Here is a 24,083-nt window from a genome sequence, read left to right as displayed (position 1 = left end):
ATGTTGTCTCACGTACGCCAGTCAGACATTGTGAGCTTAATCCTGTTGTGCCCATCTTGGCTAAGTGTAACACAACATTCAAAATTCCATTTGCACTTGGGAGAATGCACGGGACGGTGTGAGGTAATTACCTCAGGTTGTAGGCCATTTCATACTTGCATGACAACACACAAATATTTTTTTCATTTTATCATCATTGTACCTGTAAAAGTATATTTTAAGGGTAATCACATTGTCATATAGGACAGGCTAGATCAGGTCAACTCGGGTTATTTTGATATATGCTCTTTTTACAGTCCTATGATTCGTATGTATTACATGAAGCCAAAAAAGCAGTTTTCTAGCATTTTCAACAGTAATTTAACACTATTGGCCGTTGTTTTCTCAGACTGATTTTAGTTTCCAGGCAGAGCAGAACTATGGCATGAAACACATTTCATCTTAATTACTTCAACAACCTGATATTTTGGACTTCCAAAATGGTAATGTTTTTTGAATGATGATAAGGCAACTATTGAAAGCAAGACAGAAATCAGAACTGGAGCACAGATGCAAGCTTTTATTGACGTTGTGTACAGCCATTCATACACTTAAAACATCCTTCAAGCACCCCATCTTCTCTTCTTAAATAGTAACAGTTGACTTGCTTGATTTGATAACAATTGAACAATGTATCGAGGGTCATGTGATCTGGCAAGACATGACTCAACGATCTCAACTCGCTTGGCACTTGGCGTGATGGTTGCTGGCAATGTAATGATGAAAGACTCTTCGTACCACTCTCCCCACATATTGCAGCGGGATATCACTTGGTATTACATGCATGTAATATCGGTCTATATAGCATGCATGTGATATCCATCAATAATTTACATCTTTAAAAGTGATCCCTTGTGGGTGAGGCCACCATTCTCAATGACAGATGAAACTCGGTCTCAGGATCCAAGATGGGGACGAGTGTGAGAACCTCCTGCGTCAACACTGTACCAGACAAGACATTCTCACATGGAACAAATGTCTTCCCCTGATAAATACACATAAACATGTAAACATGGAGAATCAAAGTGAGGCCAACCTTTCAATTAAAGTTAAGACAATTTTCTTGTCCATCTAGAGGTTTGTCCATAATGACAAGGGTAATTATCTTCGGATATAAAAAACAAATTCCAAAATTCAACTGTCATTTGATTTTTACTTTCCAATTATATTATGAAAAAAAGGATCTAACTTTTGAATTGACAGTATACCTGAATGAAAAAAAATATGGGGGTTTTATGCTAAAATATGAAACGGAGATATCTACATTTTCTTTCCACCAATTTTTGATATTCTACAAGCCTCAAGTTATCTCTCTGAGGTAGAATAGTCAGTTTGATGCAGGACCCCTCAGACAAGTCCTCCAACACATGTGGGATGAACACCTTGACTACGGAACACGTTGGTAGCCTTTTCTAGAGAACATATATCGCATCTGCTCTAAAACCCAGATCTATACGTTGGCAGACTGTTCCCTGTCTAAGCTCTGAAAGACATCGTAAAAACACACCGTATGTACACAAACCAGAGTGGCACCTCGGAAAGCCTGCAGCCACTCCTCATCACGTTGTTAAAACTAGTATAGCCCTACTGATGATGCCGCTGCGTTTCACACACAAGAGGGTGACCATGTAAAGCTTGCGTGTGTTACTGCTGTACACCATGGTGTTACATCTGGACTCGCTTCTAGCTGCAGTCATGTACCCTGAATTAAGACAAATTGTCCCCTGAATGTGACAACACTATGAAAATGGCTTCATAGCTGGTGTTGTTAGTCAATAATCTGAGTTGGTTGGCTTGCTGGCGCACACAGTACTTTATTACACAAGGAACATGTTGAACAATAATGAGGCTGATTTTCTCAATCAGGGTTGCCTCTTGATGTGTATTATTAGTTCCAAAGACAGAACCCTGCTTTTCGTGTACTTGGGAAATATCAATGAAACGCACAAAAGGACTTTGAACACAATAGTCCTGGTGCCTACGCTGGGTAGGCAATTGACTAATTCCCTGTCACCTGGACAGTACTGGCAATTTTGAAATTCAGAAATTCCTCACCGAGATTCTTAGGTCATATCAGCTTGTCGACAACTGTTCCCAAACACATAACCTGTTTTCATCAATGTCAGAGTCACGAAAAAATCATGATTCTCAGAACTTTTCCACGTACAAAGTTGAGAAAATACTTGAGTGTGTGTACATCAACCCAGATTAAATGAATAATTGACTAGATGATCGTAGTTACATAACTGCAGCTAGAAAATAGGAACTGCAGGTCAAAGGTCTTATGTCCATTATAACCAAAATACAAGTAAACATCTGTGTAACAACAAAATGTGCACATAATCACTGACTATGAGTATGACCTTTGACCTGGTGACCTTTCCATGTGACAGCTGGTGCTCCTTGCAGAAACTAGAACACAAACATGAAAAGTGTAATGTCTAACTACTGTAACTACACACCAAGAATACACCACAAAACCTGGATATGTCCAAGTGGCAAAACATGGCAAATACCATCACCCAAAACCTTCATATAATTGTTTGTTACACCCGCCACAGAGAAGACAATGAGTAACCTAACATGCTCATAATAAACAAGAGTGTTTGATCCATTCAGACATCACTAATGAAATCATTAGAGCCGACCTCAACTTTCCTCATAAAACACTTCATGAGTAAGTGAGTTAGTATGGTTTTACGCTGCTTTTAGCAATATTCCAGCAACATCACGGCGGGGGACACCAGAAATGGGCTTCACACATTGTACCCATGTCGGGAATCGAACCTTGGTCTTCAGCGTGACGAGCGAACGCTTTAACCACTAGGCTACCCGACCGCCCCAAAACACTCCATGAATGTACACACAAATTGAACTTTCATGAAGACTCAGGTATAATGAAAATCTGTATGTCCCGTTCTGTTCTAATTTTAAGTGACATGTTTTGGTCAACAACTTTACTTTGGCAGAATAAAAAAAAAACCGACACCTATCAGAAGGACTTATTTCCCTTTCCTAGCTCTTCTTTAGCTCGTTTTAAAACATTTGTATAAGTAACCTACCTTCCTTTAATTATTACATAATTCTACATGAAGCGAAATATAATAAGTTAGGGAGCTCTCATTATTTTCTGTTAACTGTTAACAGCTAAGGGCTCACAGAAATGCAACCATAAAGGGTTAAAACCCAGGGCCGATGGACAAACAATCTCCCAACTGCCCTACCCACCACCCACCACCCACCTCTGGAACAGGACTCTTTAAGCCACAGTAGCAAAAAGCAGGCACACCTTCACGTGCAAGGTCTGAAAGCTCTGCTAGACTCGAGAGGTAACGGTTGAAACTGACACATCAGATTACAACATATGCTGACACACAATGAAAACGCATGATTAACTTTTCAATAGTGTTGGGACAATACACCAATTGATGGATCGCAATATTTTACTTCTCAATACAAGTAATGATCACAATCGCAAATGAAGTAAAAAATATTGATTTACACCTTAAATGTTTGCTTCCATGGCTGTTACACCAAACAGTAATTAGAAGTGAAAATCAGTTGTGAAAAAGTAAATATTTTTATCCATTATGCCACACTTGACACTGCCAACTGTGAATCGTCAGTGTGCCAGGTATTTGACAATATTTGGCTGGGATGATACACCAGCTGTGTGATCCAATATGTATCACGATACTGGTCTGTGCTCTTATCTTATCTTATCAAAACACATCAATTGACAGATGAACCCGAACAATGACATGGTTGTGTTCAATTATCTCATGCTTCAATTGAATTTAAATTAATATTTGTGGCCATATTGTAAAATATCACAAAAATGTGTTTTCAAAGTGTGTCTGTACATGGCACTGTTTACCAGTATTTATTTCACCTAGCATGTATTTGCCATGTTTTCCATACAATATAATATAAAATAGTTAGGTACATGACATCAGTATGATGTAGTAAACACCACTTGAAAACTACACTGCAGAAACCTGCTAAAAGGACACTAGAGTGTGTACGACATATAGAATATATACACAATACTAACATTAACGTGAGAAATCTCTTGGTGTTTGTAACTTCAGAAACTAGACTAGAAACTGCTACCTGACTCCTTCACCAAACCCAAACCTCAAAATATGGACAAGCATTTGTTGAAAACATCTCAAACAACTAATGTTTCTGCTGAAAATAGAGAAGTAGTACATTATATCATTTTCAGTAGATTTAGTGATCTAACCTGGACTTTTATTAAGTGACCTTCCTAGATCACACAGAACTTCACTTCAGACTGCATAAACTTCAATTATCAATGAAAATACCACCTACTATTTGTCAATGGCTTTGGAGAGAAAAGATTACATGTCCAGCCTACTTTCAAAGTCAGAATGAAATGTTACACATGCTTGAAGTTATTTCTCGTCCTAAAAATAAAAAAAACATAAAATATAACTTAATTTACCTAAGAAGGGGTTTCCTGCAATAAAAGTTCTAAACACTCTGCATATTGGAAATCTGTAGGGGAGGTATTTATTGGTACAAACTATTTTTACAGCTGGTGGGATCAAAAACAAACAAGCCTTTGTGTGATCAGAATATACAATCAATTATCTATGAGTATAATCCTCATGTTTTGAAAGACAAAAGGGAATCGAGAAGAATTGATGGCAGGTTCTTAAACCACTACAAGAATAAACACTGACCAATAAACAGAGCCCTACAAGAGAAATTGCGTGAAATTTTATTCGTGAAATGCTGAACTCAACTGAATGAATACGTATTTTTTACTGGAATCATATTTGATCATGCTGATCTTATGTACATTAAGATTGATTTGTGTATATGTCTCCAAATCCAATCTAATCATAATCCGATCCTTTATTTGATACTACACCTCTTTGCATGCTGAGGACATCTACACAAGGTCGTGACAGTTGAACTTCGTAATCAGCCAATCAGTTGCTAGGCTTCGAAATTCTTGGTGGAGTGAGCAAAGCATTCAGACAAGCAATATTCCATCCATATGACAGCATGAGCATTGATCTTTGCAACTGGGATGCGATGACATGCACCAACCAAGTCAGCAAGCCTGATCACCCAATCCTATTATTCTTACAACAAGCATGGGTTGCTGATAGTAACCCAGACGTTCACGGGTTCCTGTCGACAACTGCACCCACGAGGGTTACCATGTATGGTACACTTGTGTTCCTTGGCAGTTTTTTTTGGCCAAGATAAAAATTTCCAATTCAAGGCAGTGAATTCACAAGGCTGAATTGTTTCAGAAAGCTGACACACGATTGGTTCAAGAGCCCACACAAACTTCATTTGGATTGGGAGGTCAAAGTTTACACAGGGTTCACTGACGCAACCTTCTATGGAGGTGTCCTCAGATTTTGACACCGACTGATATCGTATCGGAATAAAAGAGCTGATTTAAAGAGACTGCTTCAAATCGCAATTCATTTCCAAAACCACCTCATGGCCAAAAATAACCATCAAATTCCCCCCATTGAATTATCGTAGCTGATATATATATATACTTGTTCAAAAATGTGATTCTGCATTAAACCAGTGATAATTTGCTGACAAGACATACATGCAGCTAAGGAACTTAAAATATAAGAGTCTTCAAAAGTGTTCATAAAGCAATATTCCCAATCAATGTTGTTTTTTACATACTATGCAGGTAGGTTATTTTAAAAGGCATGAACTCTCATTGAGAAAAGTGAAAAGACATTTTCTGTTGTGATTTGATTAAAATGTGATTAGAACCTACCCTTCTTAACTTCCAATCACAAACACCAAAAGGTCTGACCATGATCATAGACAGCAATACACCAATACACTAGTAATGATCACAAGCATGACACTGAAAAACACCACAAATTTTGACATGATATTCACATATATAAGACACATATATTTAAGAAAAACATTTACACAGGAATTTCAAAACTTCACATCAACCATATTCAGGACAAATTACAATATTTTTTTTTATTTTCAAACTAAAATACCTAATATTTTCTTGTATTTATACTAAAATATTAAAAAAATTTGCTATATCTGGAACTCACATTCTGTTATCTAGGTATGACCAAAAGACAGCTAAAACTATCATACAATTCAACCATAGTTGAGATTAACGCACTCCAACACTGGTTGTAATGCTTCCAATATGTAGTTGTAACCAGATATGTAACGCCTTAGGCACTCTACCTTTGATTCTGTAGTTGTAATGGAGGTACACTAGAGTAGTTCATCACATACCCAGTGAACAGAGGCAGTCAGAAAATATATACTAATAATCTTACAGACTCTTCAGGTTTTCTTAAAATATTTCGAAAACCCACCAAAAGTTCTAACATTAAAAGTTGAACTATTAACTTCTGACCACAAGTTAAAACTTTCCTTAAACACATACAGCCTCTCCCTTTCTTGATTTTTCTGTAGAAGTATTTGGTAAAATGTAGTATGAATGTGAAATCTTTCCGAATGGTCTTGCTATCAGTTCAGCCCCAGATCTCGATAACCATGGTTAAAGTTAATAGAACATAATAAGCAGCCCCATAGGCAAAACATATACAGCCTCTGTATGGGGACACACCTTCATCAACAGCCGGTACCATGGCATGAAAAACTCCTTTGCATATGTAGCATGATAATCTCCTGTAACTCATGAAGACGGTGAAAACAATGGTGGAAACAGCACTCATCCCTCTCTCTCTCTTTCCTCTGGAATAGTTGAGATAAATAATCATAAACAACAACAAAAGATGGCAAACTGTTCATTTGGTGCTGAAAAATCTTTCCAATGTCGACGTATGTGGGTATCACAGCTGGTAAAAGAGTTGTGGGACTTGGATCATGTGACTTCTGGTCCTCAGCATCTATATTCACAATGCTAGAATTAACAAGATTCCTGATCACCCGTATGTGCCGATCGATAGATATCAAACAAAGCATGGCAAGCATGCAACAACTCTCTGAATGGTGTCACAAGTTAGTCTTTGTGTGGTTTGGAGGTATATATATATCATGAGATTCCAAGTCTGTACATGAACAGATCATGTATGCCGATGACAACAATACACAAGCACGTATGGCAGTATATCACAGTTAAATCCAACCGATTTTAGTCAATCAACAACACCATGCAGCCAGACACGTTCAGTGTGGTCCGGCCAGTACGAGGTATCTTGCTGTATATCACATAGTAACTGGAATGGAAAGACCGCTCAATGATTTGAACAACAATGAGTCCTGATTGTCTTGTTGTACGAGAGTCCTGCGGCCGGTTTTCATGCTGCGCTGTAGCGAGCGCCCTGCCCTATTGAAGTCCGATATAAGGCAGTCATGTTTCTATCTCAAAGACACTGGTGTTAACGTTAATACTGGTCTCAAACAAAGCACCACTATCTCAACAACCACCAGGCTAATGCACAGATAGTCACAATGGATCTGGGGCTTCATAACATTCATTGTTTAACACACTGGTTGAAACTACCAAATATGGTGGAAAATACATCTAAATACATCTTACCAGCAGATGAAGGGTCAAACATGTTCAACAGCAATTATCATTTTAAACACACAAGTTCCAAACTTGGCTCAACTAGTAGAAGATAGAAAAAACAATATAGACTTCTGTCATTATAACAAACAAATCCTGAATACGGGATCACTGTCACCTTATTACTTGCACAATTATATAGAAAATTTAGTTGACACAAAAGATAAAAAGAGCTCAATGAACTAGTAACATCAAACTTCAAATGGTAAAAGGTCACAAAATCTTTTGGAATTAGATACTCTCACCATCCTGACATCCCAGTCGGGTCATTATCTTGTCAAAGCTGTTCTTGGTTCTTTTGCCTTCAAAACATTTGTTACACCTACATATCCCAAGTTTACTTTGTCAATCTAAAACAAAGTAACATGGTTGATAACAACTCCTCCAGCAGAATATGGAACAGTTTGTAATAACAAGAGATTCTGTGCAATGGCTGCTAAAAAGGCAATGTACTAAATCACGGTCATGAGGTACTGCCTGGGTATACAAATCCTTCCCAAAGCCCTCTTGTATAAATAATTCTTAACTAGCACAATGTGTATCAATGTTCCAGTAAACGGACTTGACAATCAATACAACACATATAACATCAAGCAAGGGGGCCTTGGGAAGCATACTGATTCAATACATTAGGATTGATATAGGCTACTATACAATATGTGGTATGCAAGAAGGGCCACAAGAGTTATGTCCCTTTGTAAACAACCCGTTTGTCAAGCTCCTTCCCAGCCTGTGACACCTTCGTTACACCCTGCTGTAAGTGTGGAAGTGGCCATTACAAGAATCTTGAAATTTGCCCTCTACCCCAAAGTCAAGTTTTCAGTTTTGTTTATGTCTTTGGGAATGCCATCATAGCAAATTTTGAAAAGGTTTACAACTGACGAGATTTCCCAAATAAACTTACCTTTTTGTTGTTTAATCAGATTGGTTAGAGATTGCAGATGAACAGAAAATCACCCAACTTCCCCTTACATTCTTACTTTACCAATTACGTGATAGTTGAAATGAAATAGCAATTCAAACTGAAAAAGAAAATAATTTAGATGGGGTTAGAGTATTCAGCGTCACGACAGTCGTCATTTGTTTGTAAACATAACGGTCAGTCGGTTGCGAGTTCAACTCCAAGCATGGTTGTGGGGACCCATCACAGTGGGGAACTTGACTATCTGTTTACAATGGAACATAACTCTTGTAACCTTTCTTGCATACCACTAATAAAATAGTAACCTCATGACAGGATCATACACTATCTTCCAAATAACAGGAGGGGCATATATCATGCAACTTCCTCATGAGATCTATCAACAAATACATGTTTGCTTTCCAAGCAAATGACATGTTTTCTTCTATTTCCTAAACCAACAACAAGAAGATGGTGCTGGCTTGTTCCTGCTTCCAACAGCCACTGCACTGAACTCCTTCCACAAGCTGGACACGACAATCACAATGTTGATTGACAAAAGGTAATAATAATCACAGAATCCTTTTACATGCAATTCTGAATAGCATAAACTTGATACCTGAAACTGGTTTCAATTCATAGGCATCTGCCATTTCAGTTGGTCACCCATCTTAAACTGTGTAACCGCCACTGGTGATGAAAGTGGCCATATCTCTCATGAGGCTACAGAAAATCGGTCATATAATCAGGCAAATGGTTCAGTTTGAAGATATACTCAGCAAATTTTAGAACAAATAGAGGAAAACAATCTTGAATCCTGAAGTCCACTGGCAGATCTGTTCCCACTAAAGTATATACCATGATGGGTCAAACCAGTGTCATGAAACCAGTGCCTGCTGACAAGACATTCTGCACAACAGATTTCTCATACTTGCCGTTTAGATCCAAACAATCAAATACATGATCTAGATTTCACACTATTTTCAAATGTTTTCTTATCGATTCCTCTGAGATTCACATAAATATTGCACTAGGGAGACTTTAGTAAATGTACATTGTCTTCTAAAATCCTGTAAAATTTGACTTAATTTTCTCAAAGTCATAAATTGTGTTGTCACGATGGTTCATCAGTCAATGAAGGATCATGGGCAAATTGACAGATACACTATCTATTTCACCAAAATAAATTGATTTCAACAAACATGTTTACTGAAGCAAAGCATAGGCCAATGTTTGATGCAAGCAACTTGAGCGGTCATACAGAAGTATGATTATACAAGACATTTAAACATCTGAAACAATTTTCACGCTGGGGATGTTTGATTTCCTTAGGTTTAATTTGAATGAATACTGATCGCAAATATACACACCTATTGAACATGTTGAAAATAAAAGTAGTAACCATATTCATCAGGATGGAATGTTCAGCGCCCAAACTCAGTACTTTGATTGTTTCAGTCTGTAATGCCCAGAATTGAATACACCGACCTGATCATAAGATAATAAATCGACACACGATTATGTATGTTCACATGAGACCATAGCGATACCTGATATTAGGTCAATGAGTATTTCTGATCTCCATACTGGCCCCCCTATCATGGAACTGATCAAGACCATACTGCATCAACATCTCAGCATGTGTAGCAAAGACTATATTTGGGATGAAGTCAAACTGTTTAATCAATCCCATCACAAATAGTGTTTTGTTTGTTTGTTGCAATATTCCAGCTATATGACGGCGGTCTGTAAAAAATCGAGTCTGGACCAGACAATCCAGTGATTGACACCATGAGCATCGATCCATGCAATTGGGATCGATGACATGCATCAACCAAGTCAGCAAGCCTGACCACCCGATGCCGTAATTTACTTAGCCTCTTACAAGCATAGTCACTTTTTACGGCAAGCATGGGTTGCTGAAGACATATTCAATAGTACCAGTGTGGGGAATTGAAACTAAGGTTTGGGGTATGGTGAGTGAAGATACTCCTCAAAATAATTAATTTCTCATGGCATGACAGATTAACTATAATAATCAAGTGATCCTTGACTTCTTTTGAGTAGTATATTTTAAACCCACGGCTACCCCACAACCTAAATTCTTGAGGACAGACCAGAACAGCAACTGAAATTCATTAAAGCTAAAAGAATCAGTCTTCAACTTAAACTTGTCCTAATGTTCACAGTTCAGTTTTACGTACATCACAAATTGGTTGCTTAGAAATATTCGGAAAAAGATATATCTACAATGCGTCTTCCTGCAGTATGGTCTCAATAGTTTCACATATATATGCATTTGCAATAAAAGACTCATGCTGAAAATCAACAGAGAACTGGTGTGAAACCCATGGAACAAGTAAGGAATTTTGATAGTCAATACCACATTTACCTGTCAAAAGTCACTCCATTTTCAAAGATTGGTGTGTTCATAATCCTTACACTTCTAATATCATCTGGGGAAAAACTTTTAAAACAGCCAACATGGCCAAAGGATCTAAATTAATTACAGAATTTCCTGTCTTCTGGTCAAAAATAAGAATGAATGCAAATCTCCTGGGGACAGAAATTTGATCATGAAGGATGGTTCCTCCAAGCAGTACAGCACCTGCTGACTGCTGTCTGCGGATTCCGACAGTTGATCTCAGACCTGTCGAAACCCCTTCTCATCAGGAGGTACCCGTGTCATCTACTCCCCCTCCCACACTTGGTCCGAGAGCAGGGTGTTCATGTAGGCTGCCTCAGCATCCGCTTCATCTCGTAGCACAGCCATTGGCAGATCATCATCTTCTATGGGCAGCCAATCATAACGCAGGCTCTCAGATACCTTAAAGAAAAAGGTAAGTGAAAACATACACAATATACAGACTACCCAAGTGTGGAAGGTTTTGATCCATCTGTGATTCCTAGTATTGCTGGATGAGTCAAGTTGGAGGCTTCATGGTTTCAAGCCCACCCACAATTTGGAAAAAATCATAGCATCGGTGAGTCATACATGCTATTTAAGGCCAGCCAACCAGTAACAGTTGCCATCAAATAAACTGTCATGCTCGTAAATTGTTGTATTTGCTTATAAATAGTTATTTACAAAGCTGAGAGGTAATATAGTACAGTTACATATGCAGACATTTCACCACAATGGTTATCTATCAGTCCCTATGACCAGAGACAATTGAGGTACGGTAAGCCTTACTGTCAGCGTATCAATTAAAGGAGTTAAGCCCCATGGGTCTATACCTGCAACACTACAGTCCTGATGGTGCCTGGCCAGGCAGTGTGTTACTATTCCACTGTTACGTGTATACCTGTCCCATGTGCAGCAGTAGCTTCATCAATTTGGTATACATCTACATACACCTTCACTGGTCCTTCAATACTAAGCTGACACGCCATATTAACCACAATCTTATTTAACACAGATCTTAGTGCTCGCTACCACCACACAAACATCTGTGGACATCTCCAGCGTTAGAAATTGGCACTAGTCCTGTAGTCCTTACCAAACTGCCAAATGGTAAAGGTATCCTAAGGACTAGTAGAAATTGGCCAATTTTAAGGGTTTGGCTATATGTTATCATTATAAGGACTAGTGGACAAAAACTGTTAGTTTCTAACCCTGCATCTCATTACAGGTCACCTCAGAAGATGCCAATGTGATTGTTTTAAGCTCAAGAAAGCTGATTCCTGATTAGCCGATGCCATTTTCCTGTTAAGTCATTTCAATGGTCAGTCAAAGTTTGAGAAGGTCATTCTGACTTGACTTGTTATGGGATGTAGCAGAATCAAGCAATGACATGACTAAGGTCTGACCTTAATGAGATTGTATTACCCATATTAACTGACAAACTGTCCAAAACAGTCTTAAACCAAACTGACTTGTACCACTGATCATTTAGACTTTGATCTCTTCCCCTTTGCGCGAAGGTACAGTTGCATCAGCACTGCCATAATCCATGTTAATGTTTTACATCCACGAAGCAGTTTTCCTCACCAAAATAATAGAAACCGCATAACCATGCTACCCACAGATTATTCATTAGTAACTGCCAAAGTGATAGCTGCCATATTTTCAGATTTGGAAGTGTCATTCTGCAGCCATACTTTGAGGAAAAGCATACATCAAGATATATAGTACAGTAAACTATGGCTATAACGGACTCCACGGGACCACTGACTTTAACTTGTTATAACCGTAGTTCGTTATAAGCATATATACAGCATAACTATAGCAAATAGTCGGAACCAAAAATCAGTTCGTTATATCCGTCAGTTCGTTATAAGCGTGTTCGTTATAAACGTACTTTACTGTATGTACTGTGAAAGTGAAACAACTGTAGCAATACTATTTAGGCCAGACCAAAAAGATCGATAATCAGAATTATCGTCAGTGGGAACAAATATTAAGAATTATCGATATGAAATTGTATTCATCGATAATAACTTACATAACTATTTAATGAAAAAGGTTTAGACTTACCGAAATCAATCATGTTATTGTCGATCATGTCAATTGTCGAAGATGGAAAGCAACTGTTTTTTGGTAAATCTCAAATGTCCACAAAGTAATCCATGCATAAATGTGTCACTGTTTTTAAATATTGCATGTTTTTATGAAGCATTATCCTGTGACTGGTATGGTTACCTTCTTGGCAAAGTCTCGACTGATACAGCCCACTGAGAACCATGAGTTGGACTCTTCCTCGTCTTCAGCAGTGGAGATACAGCGCGCAGGAATGTTGAGGGTCTTCAGTTGCTGGCCTCGAAGACGAGCTATCGCCACGATGTCATTCTCCCCAATAACGTAACCTGCAATACATATGCATAGGTGACAAAATAATAAATACTTAATAAACTGCTCATTGCAGCTGTTTTCTTGTACCAAGTGTTTAAAAGAAAGGTGTTTCTGTTCTACATGGTTTAGGTACCTCCTGCAGCATGATCAGTACATTTGTTGTTTAATGTCGCACCCAGCAATATTCCAGCAATATGATGGTGGCCTGTAAATAATTGTATGTGGAAAAGACAATTCATAGTGATAAAATAATCTGGATGATCCCCATCTTGGACGCATGGATCACAAGTGCTTGCAAAACACAGGCTGGTTCCTTTGTTTAGTTTAGTTTCTCCAAATCACAATATCCCGTTGCAGTCTTGAAATAGCACTACAAAGACGAAGCACAGTCCCTTGGTAATACACATGGCCGAGTGTTTTATGATACCTGGACTGACTGCTGGCATACATTATGCAATAATCTACTGCAGTTGCATGTTGTTGTGAGATGAGTGACTGTAGGTGAGACTATTACTACTTTTCATGATACTTGCCCTTTAAGCAATAGATGCATGTGTTGTTGTAAGTTGACAAGGAAGGTTGGAGTAGTGTGTTTATCTGACAGTATACATGGTGGTATAGACTGGCTGGGACGAAGTAGTGTGTTTATCCAACAGTGTAGACTGGCTGGGACGGAGTAGTGTGTTTATCTGACAGTGTAGACTGGCTAGGACAGAGTAGTGTGTTTATCTGACAGTGTGGACTTGCTGGGGCGTAGTAGTGTGTTTATCTGACAGTGTAGACTTGCTGGGGCGGAGAAGTGTGTTTATCTGACAGTGTAGACGCTCAAGATCCTTTTGGAAGAAAGTCTTCAACTTATGGTAATTCAAGCGCCATGTTGTTAGTACGCAGGACACCGATAAGAAAATTTGAAATGTCACATTAGCGCCGCTGCCGGGGTCCCGTCTGTGCAATCAAAATGGTTCGGTTTCCTTGATCTATCAGCTGAATTTATATCATGTCCGTACCATTTTGGAAGAGGGAAATCAGACTGTTCGCCAAATATATTCATGTTAACTGTACCACCCTTTACTGAAGACGTGAAAATCAACAAACTCAAGTCTGCTTGCATGTCAGTGACAGCTTCGAACGATCAAAGGGCAAGGTCGCCACCGGAATAAGAAATGACAACCGCGATCCACTCACAGCGTTTTACGCTAGAGATAGGGAATGTTACTGTTTACATTTGGGATGTTTGGGGCCACAAAATCAGAAGTCAGGCACACTTCCACGGAGTTTTCGAATGATTTTTATCGGAACTGTGAACTTTAAGTGATCTGGTCGTGCTGTCGTGTTCGTTCATTCATGAACAACACCTACCGAAACAGCGCCATAAAATACGCGTCAAAGGGGACACCGATGGCACAACCGGATCATCCCAAGTAAGTCTAGATATCTGTCCAGATAGTTTAAACAGACTTCATTTCACCACGCTTATCCTTTTACGTTAAATCAAATTGAAAGTTGCGAAAATGGTCGGGTGCGTCACGCTCAAGGGACACGCTCGATCGGCAGTCGTATATTGTAAATCGATTTATAGATCTAGCTCGATTATACGTCTGTAGGAGCTCTATGCATAACTTATATTGAATGCAAGCCGAATTTGATGCGTGTGAATATCTTGTTTGGTTTAATAAAGTGTTTGTAAATATCTCTCGTTCTCATGAATTTCTTCAGTTCTGCCTTGTAATCGCAAAATGAATGACGTCTCGCGATTTTTTATGAATGAAAAAAGTAGTCCTGGTGTGACAGAGGTCACGGTTATCCAATCAAAACGAATAAAACAAGGTCAACCTTGTACGACACACGTGTGACGTACGGATTTAGTATCTTACCACCTGTATCTTCACCACGTGGGTAATAAGTATTTTTATCCAACAGTGTAGACTGGCTGGGGTGGAGTAGTGTGTTTATCTAACAGTGTAGACTGGCTGGGGTGGAGTAATGTGTTCATCTAACAGTGTAGACTGGCTGGGGTGGAGTAGTGTGTTTATCTAACAGTGTAGACACGCTGGGGTGGAGTAATGTGTTCATCTAACAGTGTAGACTGGCTGGGGTGGAGTAGTGTGTTTATCTAACAGTGTAGACTGGCTGGGGTGGAGTAGTGTGTTTATCTCACAGTGTAGACTGGCTGGGGTGTAGTAGTGTGTTTATCTGACAGTGTAGACTGGCTGGGACAGAGTAGAGTGTTTATCTAACAGTGTAGACACGCTGGGGTGGAGTTATGTGTTCATCTAACAGTGTAGACTGGCTGGGACAGAGTAGAGTGTTTATCTAACAGTGTAGACACGCTGGGGTGGAGTTATGTGTTCATCTAACAGTGTAGACTGGCTGGGGTGGAGTAGTGTGTTTATCTAACAGTGTAGACTGGCTGGGACGGAGTAGTGTGTTTTTCTGACAGTGTAGACTGGCTGGGGTGGAGTAGTGTGTTTATCTAATAATGTAGACTGGCTGGGGTGGAGTAGTGTGTTCATCTAACAGTGTAGACTGGCTGGGGTGGAGTAGTGTGTTTATCTAACAGTGTAGACTGGCTGGGGTGGAGTAGTGTGTTTATCTAACAATGTAGACTGGCTGGGGTGGAGTAATGTGTTCATCTAACAGTGTAGACTGGCTGGGGTGGAGTAGTGTCTTTATCTGACAGTGTAGACTGGCTGGGACGGAGTAGTGTGTTTATCTGACAGTGTAGACTGGCTGGGGTAGGTCAGGACTACTCAAAGATATGTAAGCAGCTTGACGAGATGAGGAAGGAAAGTGAACTTTCCTGATTAGACTATTGACACTGAGTGACAATGTGTAATATCAGGAAACAGGATGTGAGGGATGATCGACATAATTCGGCAAACAGCTGGTTGACAATGTATTGAGGTAAATAGAAGAAATGTGCCACCTTAAGTTTTTTTGTTTGTTGTGTATCTACAAAAATAACTGTCATCAAGCTTTTGAGAGTGTGCGTCACTCGCAGTTTGGGCAGTACTTTCCTCCTCACAAAACTTTCCATCTTTACAGTAAAGTCTGTTCTCATAATCCTTATAACAAGCTTCAGCATTTTGAGGTTTATCATGGTTCTGTTAAACATGTTAACAAAATTATTACTAATATAGAGCTAGCATCTAAACTCTCACTGTGGACAATTAAAGTTATATCTAAAAACTTTTCCCAATGAATACCGGTTGAAAAATTCATCTTCTACCTTCACCATGAGCAGTGAAGCAGAAGAGAAACCACTAAGGGTATTCTGGATCTGTCACACATCATCAGGGATGGGAGGGGCACTTAATAATAATTACTTGCAAAGATTACTTCCACACATTTTGTATTGTTCTTTACTGTCTGATAAACTTCTAAATTTGGGGGGGCACAGTTTCCCAGTTGTCTAAGGCGCTGCAATTTGCTGTGCAGAGTTGTGTCCCTTGTCCCACTGTGATATACGACTGAAATATTGTTAAAAGCAGTGTTAGACCCAACTCACTCACTCTAAATTGGGCATTTCGGCTGACATTTGCTGTAGACTTGGGGCCGAATAAGTGAAAGAATCACTCTTACTCTTTGTCTGTTTATCTTGAAGCTAACTTTGCTAGTCTCCAGCTACATATGCCAGTGACACATTTAGTCACCCAAAAGATTCAGAGGTTTCCTGATAAGTATGTAAGTACTCATGTATGGATAAGAGCGTTGTAAGCATGGTGAGGACTGATTATTATATTTGGTGGATGGTTTAGTTTTCAAAGGGAGGAGCATTAATTATACTGTAACAAATGCTATATTTGTGATAACAATTTCTTAGTAAAGTACAGATTCTAGTACATGAAAGCTGTGAACACACAATGCCTCGGTGGCTGAGTGGGTTAGATCGCTGACTTTGTGTGCTGGCGATTAGGTGCCTCACTTTGGCAGTGTTGGTTCAAATCCAGGATGGACCTCAACCCCCACAAAATACTAGAATCTCAACTAAGAAAATGTTATCCAAAATAAAACATTTGTTACATCTGACCACTTTCTAAATGGTATTGTGTGTTAATTAATTATACTGCTTACAAAAAGATGCTATACATGAGGTACAGTTAACTTACCCATGAGTGTAAAGTGCTCAAGCTTCTGACACTGCCATGCTAGCATGACAAAGGGGTCTTCCATGTCGTGGTTGTCATAGAGACTAGACATGTCATCCACCAGACCATCAACAATGTGGAGTGTCTTCAGGCTGTTCCGATAATGTGACGAGATATAACTTATGGAAGCCATGTTTACATGCGAGCAGAAGAATTGTCGAAAATGAATCAGTGGCATGGCTGGCTGAAAGATGTCGAGAAGGGAGGCAACTCCATCATAGGAATGAATCAGATTGAGGGTCACCTCCAGCTTGGGGCTGTAGTTTCTAATCTTCCTCCATGTGTCATTTGTGATACGTTCATGGTCGGCTTCAATACCATGAACATTGATGCAGAGTTTCTGGAGCTTTGCTCTGTCTGAGTTCGCGAACTGATCCAGCAGTTCATTTGTCAAGTAATCATAGTCCAAACTCAGACTCTGCAAAAGGTAGAAGTTGTGAAATTTGGCGGGGCTGAGGTCAATGATGCCGTAGTTCTCGCTGTCCTCCTTGACACTGGCCAGGTGGAGAGACTGGAGGCTGGAGCCATGTTTGGAGGACAGTTTCTGCAGGAGGGAACTGCTGTGAACCAGAAGTTCCTCGACACATCCGAGAGACAAGTGTTTCAGTTTACAGCTGTGCTCAATCAGACACTCAATCAAGTCCAGGTACCTGGAACACAGATAATATATGGTGTTTTAAACATTGCCTGCAATACAAAAGAATCACCTAGTGCAGATATTATGAGGCGTTACAGACATTACCCAGGAATACAAGATAATCATGTATCTCAGATAACATGTGGTGTTTGGGAAATTGGCCAGTAATACCATCTATCTCAGAAAACATGTGGTGTTTCAGACATTACCCAGACATAAAAGAGACTGCAGATCAAATGGGTGTTTTGAGACAGTACCAGGTATGCTTTAACATGGAAAAACTTAGTCTTTGTAACCTGTATAACGGATAAACATCGCCTCCATGTGACATTCCTACTTTCCTTTAAAATAAATCCAAATGATTATATGAAGATGTGAAACAACCTTGAATCCAAATTTATAACACAGGACAAAACAGTTTGTTATTCATTATCTTTTAGGCATTAACTCAGCAGGTGGTTGCTCACCTTTCTGCCCTTAAAGTAACATGCAGTGCAGTCACCAAAACGTTTTAGTGTTCCCTTGTTATACTTATGTCCTGTTTTTAATTGCCTACATTCAAACAATATGTGATGACTAATTCTCTGATGTCCTGTTCATGATATTAAGAGAATATAATTTGAGAGCAGCATACAAAACTAACCTACCGCCATACCCAGCTTTCAATTACATCCATTAATCATTTACCAGCTGTTTACTCCATTAACAGAGTTCAACACATTATCATTACGTCACCCAGTTGACCTTTTGAGGCAATTTTTCAATTGCACACGAAACGTCTCCTTCCTCGTGTTATCTCAGAAGTGTTAGTTTTGACAGCTGTTTGTTTACAAATAGACCAGTATTTGTCCACTGTGCGGATGCCCATATGTTACAAAAATAACCTACTAACACGAACTCTGATTATCAATATTGTATAAACGTAGACATTCTGCTTATGTTTTTTTTGCACGTCGATAAGTGTCACATATAAATGGTCAGAAAAACTGATGCAACTGCGCAATTCGACGAAATTCCACCAGAGCGCCTTGACCTGCTGACGTCACAAGCACAACATAAACAGTGGAATATGCTTACTTGTCAATAATATGGACAGCCTCAGTGTCGGGCCATTCGATGTGGCAACTCGAAGGTTGAAGAGAGAAATGCCTCAAGTTCTTGTTTTCCGAAAGGATAGCTAGTATTCTGCCACATTCTCTCACTTCTGCGACACTGAGCGAGTTGAATTTGACAACCGCTCCACGCACGAAACGGCCACATCTGTCTGCAAGAAATTTAGACTTCGCTCTACCCCTTTCACCCAGTTCAAACACGACACTGTTCCAAAGTGAAGGGTGGAAAAGGCACGATCTCCATCTCTTACAAATAGACGCAGCTCTGAGTCTGTCACGAAGCGACAAATAGGAGAGAATTTCAACAATAATTACACCAGGCGAGTATGCCCAGTTCGGCCCTGCTGCCATTTTCTACATGTCTGACGTCACAAGCCATGTGATTTCTATATTTGGGTCCAAACAGATCACGTGGTCAACATGAAGAAAACGTTCGCTTCGTTTACCCGCGGTTTCTAATAATAGTACACAGCACCGAAATGTCATAAGTTATGTATTTAACCACTCAGCAATAATATATACTGTTCATGTATATGATATAATATATAAGAATGGATGATCTACATAATATCCTTGCAGTTTAGTTAATGTATACATACTTCCAATCCTAAAACGTTGTGATAACGTTCACCAGAGACCATATAATCGAATGTGGTCTCTGCGTTCACGACGCTCACCCTACATACGCTACACGTCCGAGATCGTTCACTGTACGTATATTTGTATCATATATAGCCGTTTGCGACATAGGCGAGTAGCTCACTTACTTTAGAACCGTTATGAGGATACATCGACACTAACAATGGATAAACGTGTCAAAATGCAGGTTGGTAAGAAGAACTGCGCGGTTGAGAGTTTGACACTGTTCCACGACAAAGTACAGAAACAATTCATTGTAGTGGACGAGGAAAGAAGAAACAGAATATCTTCAAAATTTGAGAATGGATTTATGAATGTTCTTCTGCAGTGCTTCGGGGACAAGAAAGTGGAAGCCAGTGAGGTGTATATGAAGTACATGTTGAACAAAGGCAATGTTCATATATCAAAAACCAGATGGAAGGCGCTTGATGAGTTCGTTCGGTACCAAGGGAGAGTCGGGCGGGTTCATGTGGATTATTCAAGCAAAATTTGGTACGTCCAACATCCCCAGAAAGTGGAAAAGGCCTCACAAGCTTTGCCGTCACATCCTAAACTGTGTTTCGTTGATAGTAACTTTGTGACACAAAGTTATCGTAATATTCGCAAGCCAGCCCAAAAAGAGATGTGCAAAAACAGTACGCGATGTGACGATAAACCAGGATCCCTCCCCAAAACGACCACAGATTCAGATTCCCGAATACAAAACGGTCAGAAATGGTCACTTAAAAGAGACAAGGTTACCTTTAAAATGTCCCCGCGACGATCTCCATACAACAAAGAAGAAAGGCCATCGTTATCACAAAAATGTCACGGAGACATCGACCACCATGTGAAACCCAACGCTAACCGGAAGTCCACACTCGCCGAAATAATGGAGGAAGAAGAGAAACTGAAAGAAAAGATGAACCGACGGGACAGTTGGCTGCAGAAGGGGATCGTGGTTACTATCATCACGGACAGGTATGGAAGAAGTAACTACAGGAAGAACTGTAGAATCGTGGGTCTCCTCTCTCCATTCACAGGCTTGGCGCATGTGCTGTGCAATGACAATGTCCTGATAGTGGACCAGAAATACTTGATGACTCTTGTGCCCGAAGTTGGGGGTCTAGCACGCATCGTTAATGGCGCATACAGAGGAGAAAGGGGCGTGGTTGAGAGATTTAGCACATGTCAAAAGACAGAGGCAATGTGTTGTGTCAGACTAAAGGGGAGCCCTTTGAGTGGTAGGTTGGTGAAGAATTTGAACTGTGACGATGTCTGCAAACTTTATCAGCAATAACAGTTACTGCATGCTACCCAATATAGACATGTGAGGCGTCCCTGCGATCCAGATATTTAAATGATTTTGATCCACTATTTCCACTGCAAGACACGTTGTTGTCATTGATGAGAAAACATACACTTCATTCATTAATTCTGTATGATTGACTGTTCTTTTTATTGTCTTTCTAGTTTTTAATTTCCTTCTTTCAGGTTGTTTGTTGGCTGTAGAGAAGGACTGGTGTTTTACGCAGAGTGAGTCTATACAAGGGATGTTATTTCCGATTTTATTTACTATTTTGTTATCATTTAATGAGTTTTTGAAATCTCCGAAATGTTGCATAATGAAAGACATTTTGGATAATTTTGGAAACAAGGAACAAACGTTTACAAATTCCGTTATATTGAATCTAATTTAGATTCTAGATATTTAACTTTCTGCTACAATTTCTATTAGACTTTTAGAAGTAGCAGACAATTATTTTTGCAAAAATTGTCTGTTTTCCTAATTTTCATATAACAGTATTGCAATTTTTAAATTACGGAGCAGAAGATTGGGGATTTTATCCTTCACCCGATATTGAAAATGTACACGATCGTTTCTGTAAACTTGCTCTGAGCTTAATTGCATAATTGCAAGAGGTATGGTGAATAGAACATCAGTGATGGTTTTGCATTATGTAAAAGTTATAAGATCTTGGTTAAGGTTATTGTCACAACATGTTAATGTTATCGTGAAAGGTTCCAATGATTTTAAGGTATAAAAGGGGAAAAAAATGGTACAGCCTGTTGGGTTGCTAGTGTTAAATACTGCTAGTGTTGGAAATATAGATGCATTTACATTATGGTTTTAAGCCAAAGATGTAAAGATATCTGCCAACATACATGGAATAGTAATGTAGTTTGTTATTCTCAGCTGGAATAGTTTAATTCTGTCAAGGAAAAAAATAATTTTGTCCATCTAACCAAGTGTATTGATGTAGTCACTTGTTAGGTTTAGTTGTTCTTTTCATTATAAAATTATGATACCAAGGCCAGAACCTCTGTGTTCATTTGTATTGTGCCATATATGGAAACTGATTTCTACTTTTCTCTCGGATGCCCATTTTACTCAAATTTGAGGGAAAATGAACTTCTTAAATATTATTACACATGTCCAATTCTTGATATACTAAAACATTTATATAGCTACAACCTCTATGTCCACGTTTAAACTGGACTTTAATAGTCAGTTAACTCCCTTGCCTCGGGAAGATGCTGTTCTTAGGATATTTGCTTAGTATATATTTCTTGCTCTCAAGAAAAGGAACACTTTTCTTAAAAATGTGCCAGTTTTGTAGTAATTATATAATATGCCATTGTGAGACTGATTGTTGCCAGTGTATGTAACGTGTGCTTGGACCCGACCCACAGGACGTTCGTGGGTTATGATCGGCCTTAGTAACCTTTTGAGCATCCTTTTCAGTACTCCGACGAGTTTGGACCAGTTTTGACCAGATCATTCGTGGCTTGCGCCCGTGAAGATCCGGGATAGAATAAGTCTTGAGCAACCCATGCTTGCCATAAAAGGCGACTATGCTTGTCATAAGAGGCGACTAACAGGATCGGATGGTCAGGCTCGCTGACTTGGTTGATGCATGTCATCGATCCCAATTGTGTGTATCGATGCTCAAGATGTCAGTCACTGGATTGTCTGGTCCAGACTCGATTATTTACAGACCGCCGTCATATAGCTGAAATGTTGCTGAGTGTGGCGTAAAACAACAAAGCAACCAATCTTGGATTGCGGGTGCTTTGTGAATCTGTCCCCTGATGTAATAGTCAGCGCTCTGTACACGTGAACTGACAAAACCAATGTACCTTGTATAATGGGTCGGTGGCCCCTTGTGGAATAAACTCATTCTTTCAATCGTTCTGTGTGTGTTTTTGCATCATGCATGAAATAATATTCGAGTGTGACGTCACATGCTCTATTCAAAATTATTCTTCGAACAAAACAATAGAGCTCCGCACAGCGAAGCCGACAACATAAGCGCTGTGCAGAGTAAACTGGCTTCAGTCTTGTTTTTTTAACAGAGGCAAGTTGAAGAGAAACTTCTACTAAATACGTCTCAATATTGTCAAAAGATGGGCCGATCTGGATCTAACTTGGCCCGAGCCTACAGACCGTAAAATTCTGCATTCATGTGCACATACACACAAAGCTTTCAGCAATATTCCAGCAACATCACGACGAGGTACACCAGAAATGGCCTTCACACATTGTACCCATGACGGGAATCGAACCCGGGTCTTCGGCGTGACGAGCAAACGCTTTTACCACTAGGCTACCCGACCGCCCATGAGTCAAGTTGGAATACTCATGGTTTCAAGCCCACCCACAATTTGGAAAAGGAACATTGCATCGGTGAGTTATGCATGGTATTTAAGGCCAGCCAACCAGTAACAGTTGTCATCAAATAAACAGCGAAAGCGGCACTGATTGGCGAAAACGTCACCTCGCCCAAAGCGAAAACGGCAACTATTGCCTGGCGAAAACGGCACGTTATTTTCTTTACTTTGGTACTGAAATAAATTAAATTAAACTCACATAGTCACATGCAAACACCAATAATTGCGAAATGTTAATAAAGCGACAAAACCCTTTCCATATCCAATACAAACCTCTACATAAAGTGCAGAGTCGATTGTATGATTCCGACTACATCTGAGCATGTGTTTATGAATCACTATCAAATATTATATCTAAAATGGATAGAATTAGGAGATAAACATACTGTGTTTTCAATGTAGGGCTCGGTCACCTGGTTTTGATTGTGATTTAATAGCCTCTGATTGACCAATTAGAATCGAGTAAATTCCAAATTCTTGGTAGAATTGTCATTAACCGCCCAAATGATAATGCCCTGAAAAATAGCGTCAATTATAGCTAAAATGGATGGAATTTGTTATCAAATAAATAGAAACAACAAT

General features: G+C 39.4%; 2 protein-coding genes across 3 annotated transcripts; one reads left to right on the top strand and one right to left on the bottom strand.

Annotated features, from left to right (window-relative positions):
• Positions 1 to 539: 539 nt before the first annotated feature.
• On the bottom strand, positions 540 to 19,562 carry LOC139472134 (F-box only protein 33-like). The gene is made up of 4 exons (XM_071254535.1): positions 19,177 to 19,562; positions 17,424 to 18,112; positions 13,165 to 13,328; positions 540 to 11,349 (listed from the first exon to the last, which is right to left on the bottom strand). The coding sequence occupies exons 1-4, from the start codon at positions 19,560 to 19,562 to the stop codon at positions 11,212 to 11,214; spliced, it is 1,377 nt and encodes a 458-aa protein (XP_071110636.1). The 3' UTR covers positions 540 to 11,211.
• Positions 19,563 to 19,984: 422 nt separating this feature from the next.
• Positions 19,985 to 22,947, top strand: LOC139459510 (uncharacterized). 2 transcript variants are annotated; one of them, XM_071241026.1, is made up of 3 exons: positions 19,985 to 21,073; positions 21,324 to 21,365; positions 22,576 to 22,947. In XM_071241026.1, exons 1-3 carry the CDS (start codon positions 20,014 to 20,016, stop codon positions 22,629 to 22,631), a joined length of 1,158 nt encoding a protein of 385 aa, XP_071097127.1. In that variant the 5' UTR covers positions 19,985 to 20,013; the 3' UTR covers positions 22,632 to 22,947. The 2 variants fall into 2 exon arrangements, with proteins under 2 accessions (XP_071097127.1, XP_071097117.1); XM_071241016.1 differs by lacking the exon at positions 22,576 to 22,947 and having other exon boundaries at positions 21,324 to 21,751.
• Positions 22,948 to 24,083: the final 1,136 nt, after the last annotated feature.

The sequence above is a fragment of the Haliotis cracherodii genome, unplaced genomic scaffold (genome assembly GCF_022045235.1).
Source record: "Haliotis cracherodii isolate W230 unplaced genomic scaffold, xgHalCrac1.p SCAF_1, whole genome shotgun sequence".
In the NCBI taxonomy this organism is placed as follows: domain Eukaryota; kingdom Metazoa; phylum Mollusca; class Gastropoda; order Lepetellida; family Haliotidae; genus Haliotis; species Haliotis cracherodii.
Note: the sequence above shows the minus strand (reverse complement) of the source record. Positions and strands in the feature narration are given on the sequence as shown.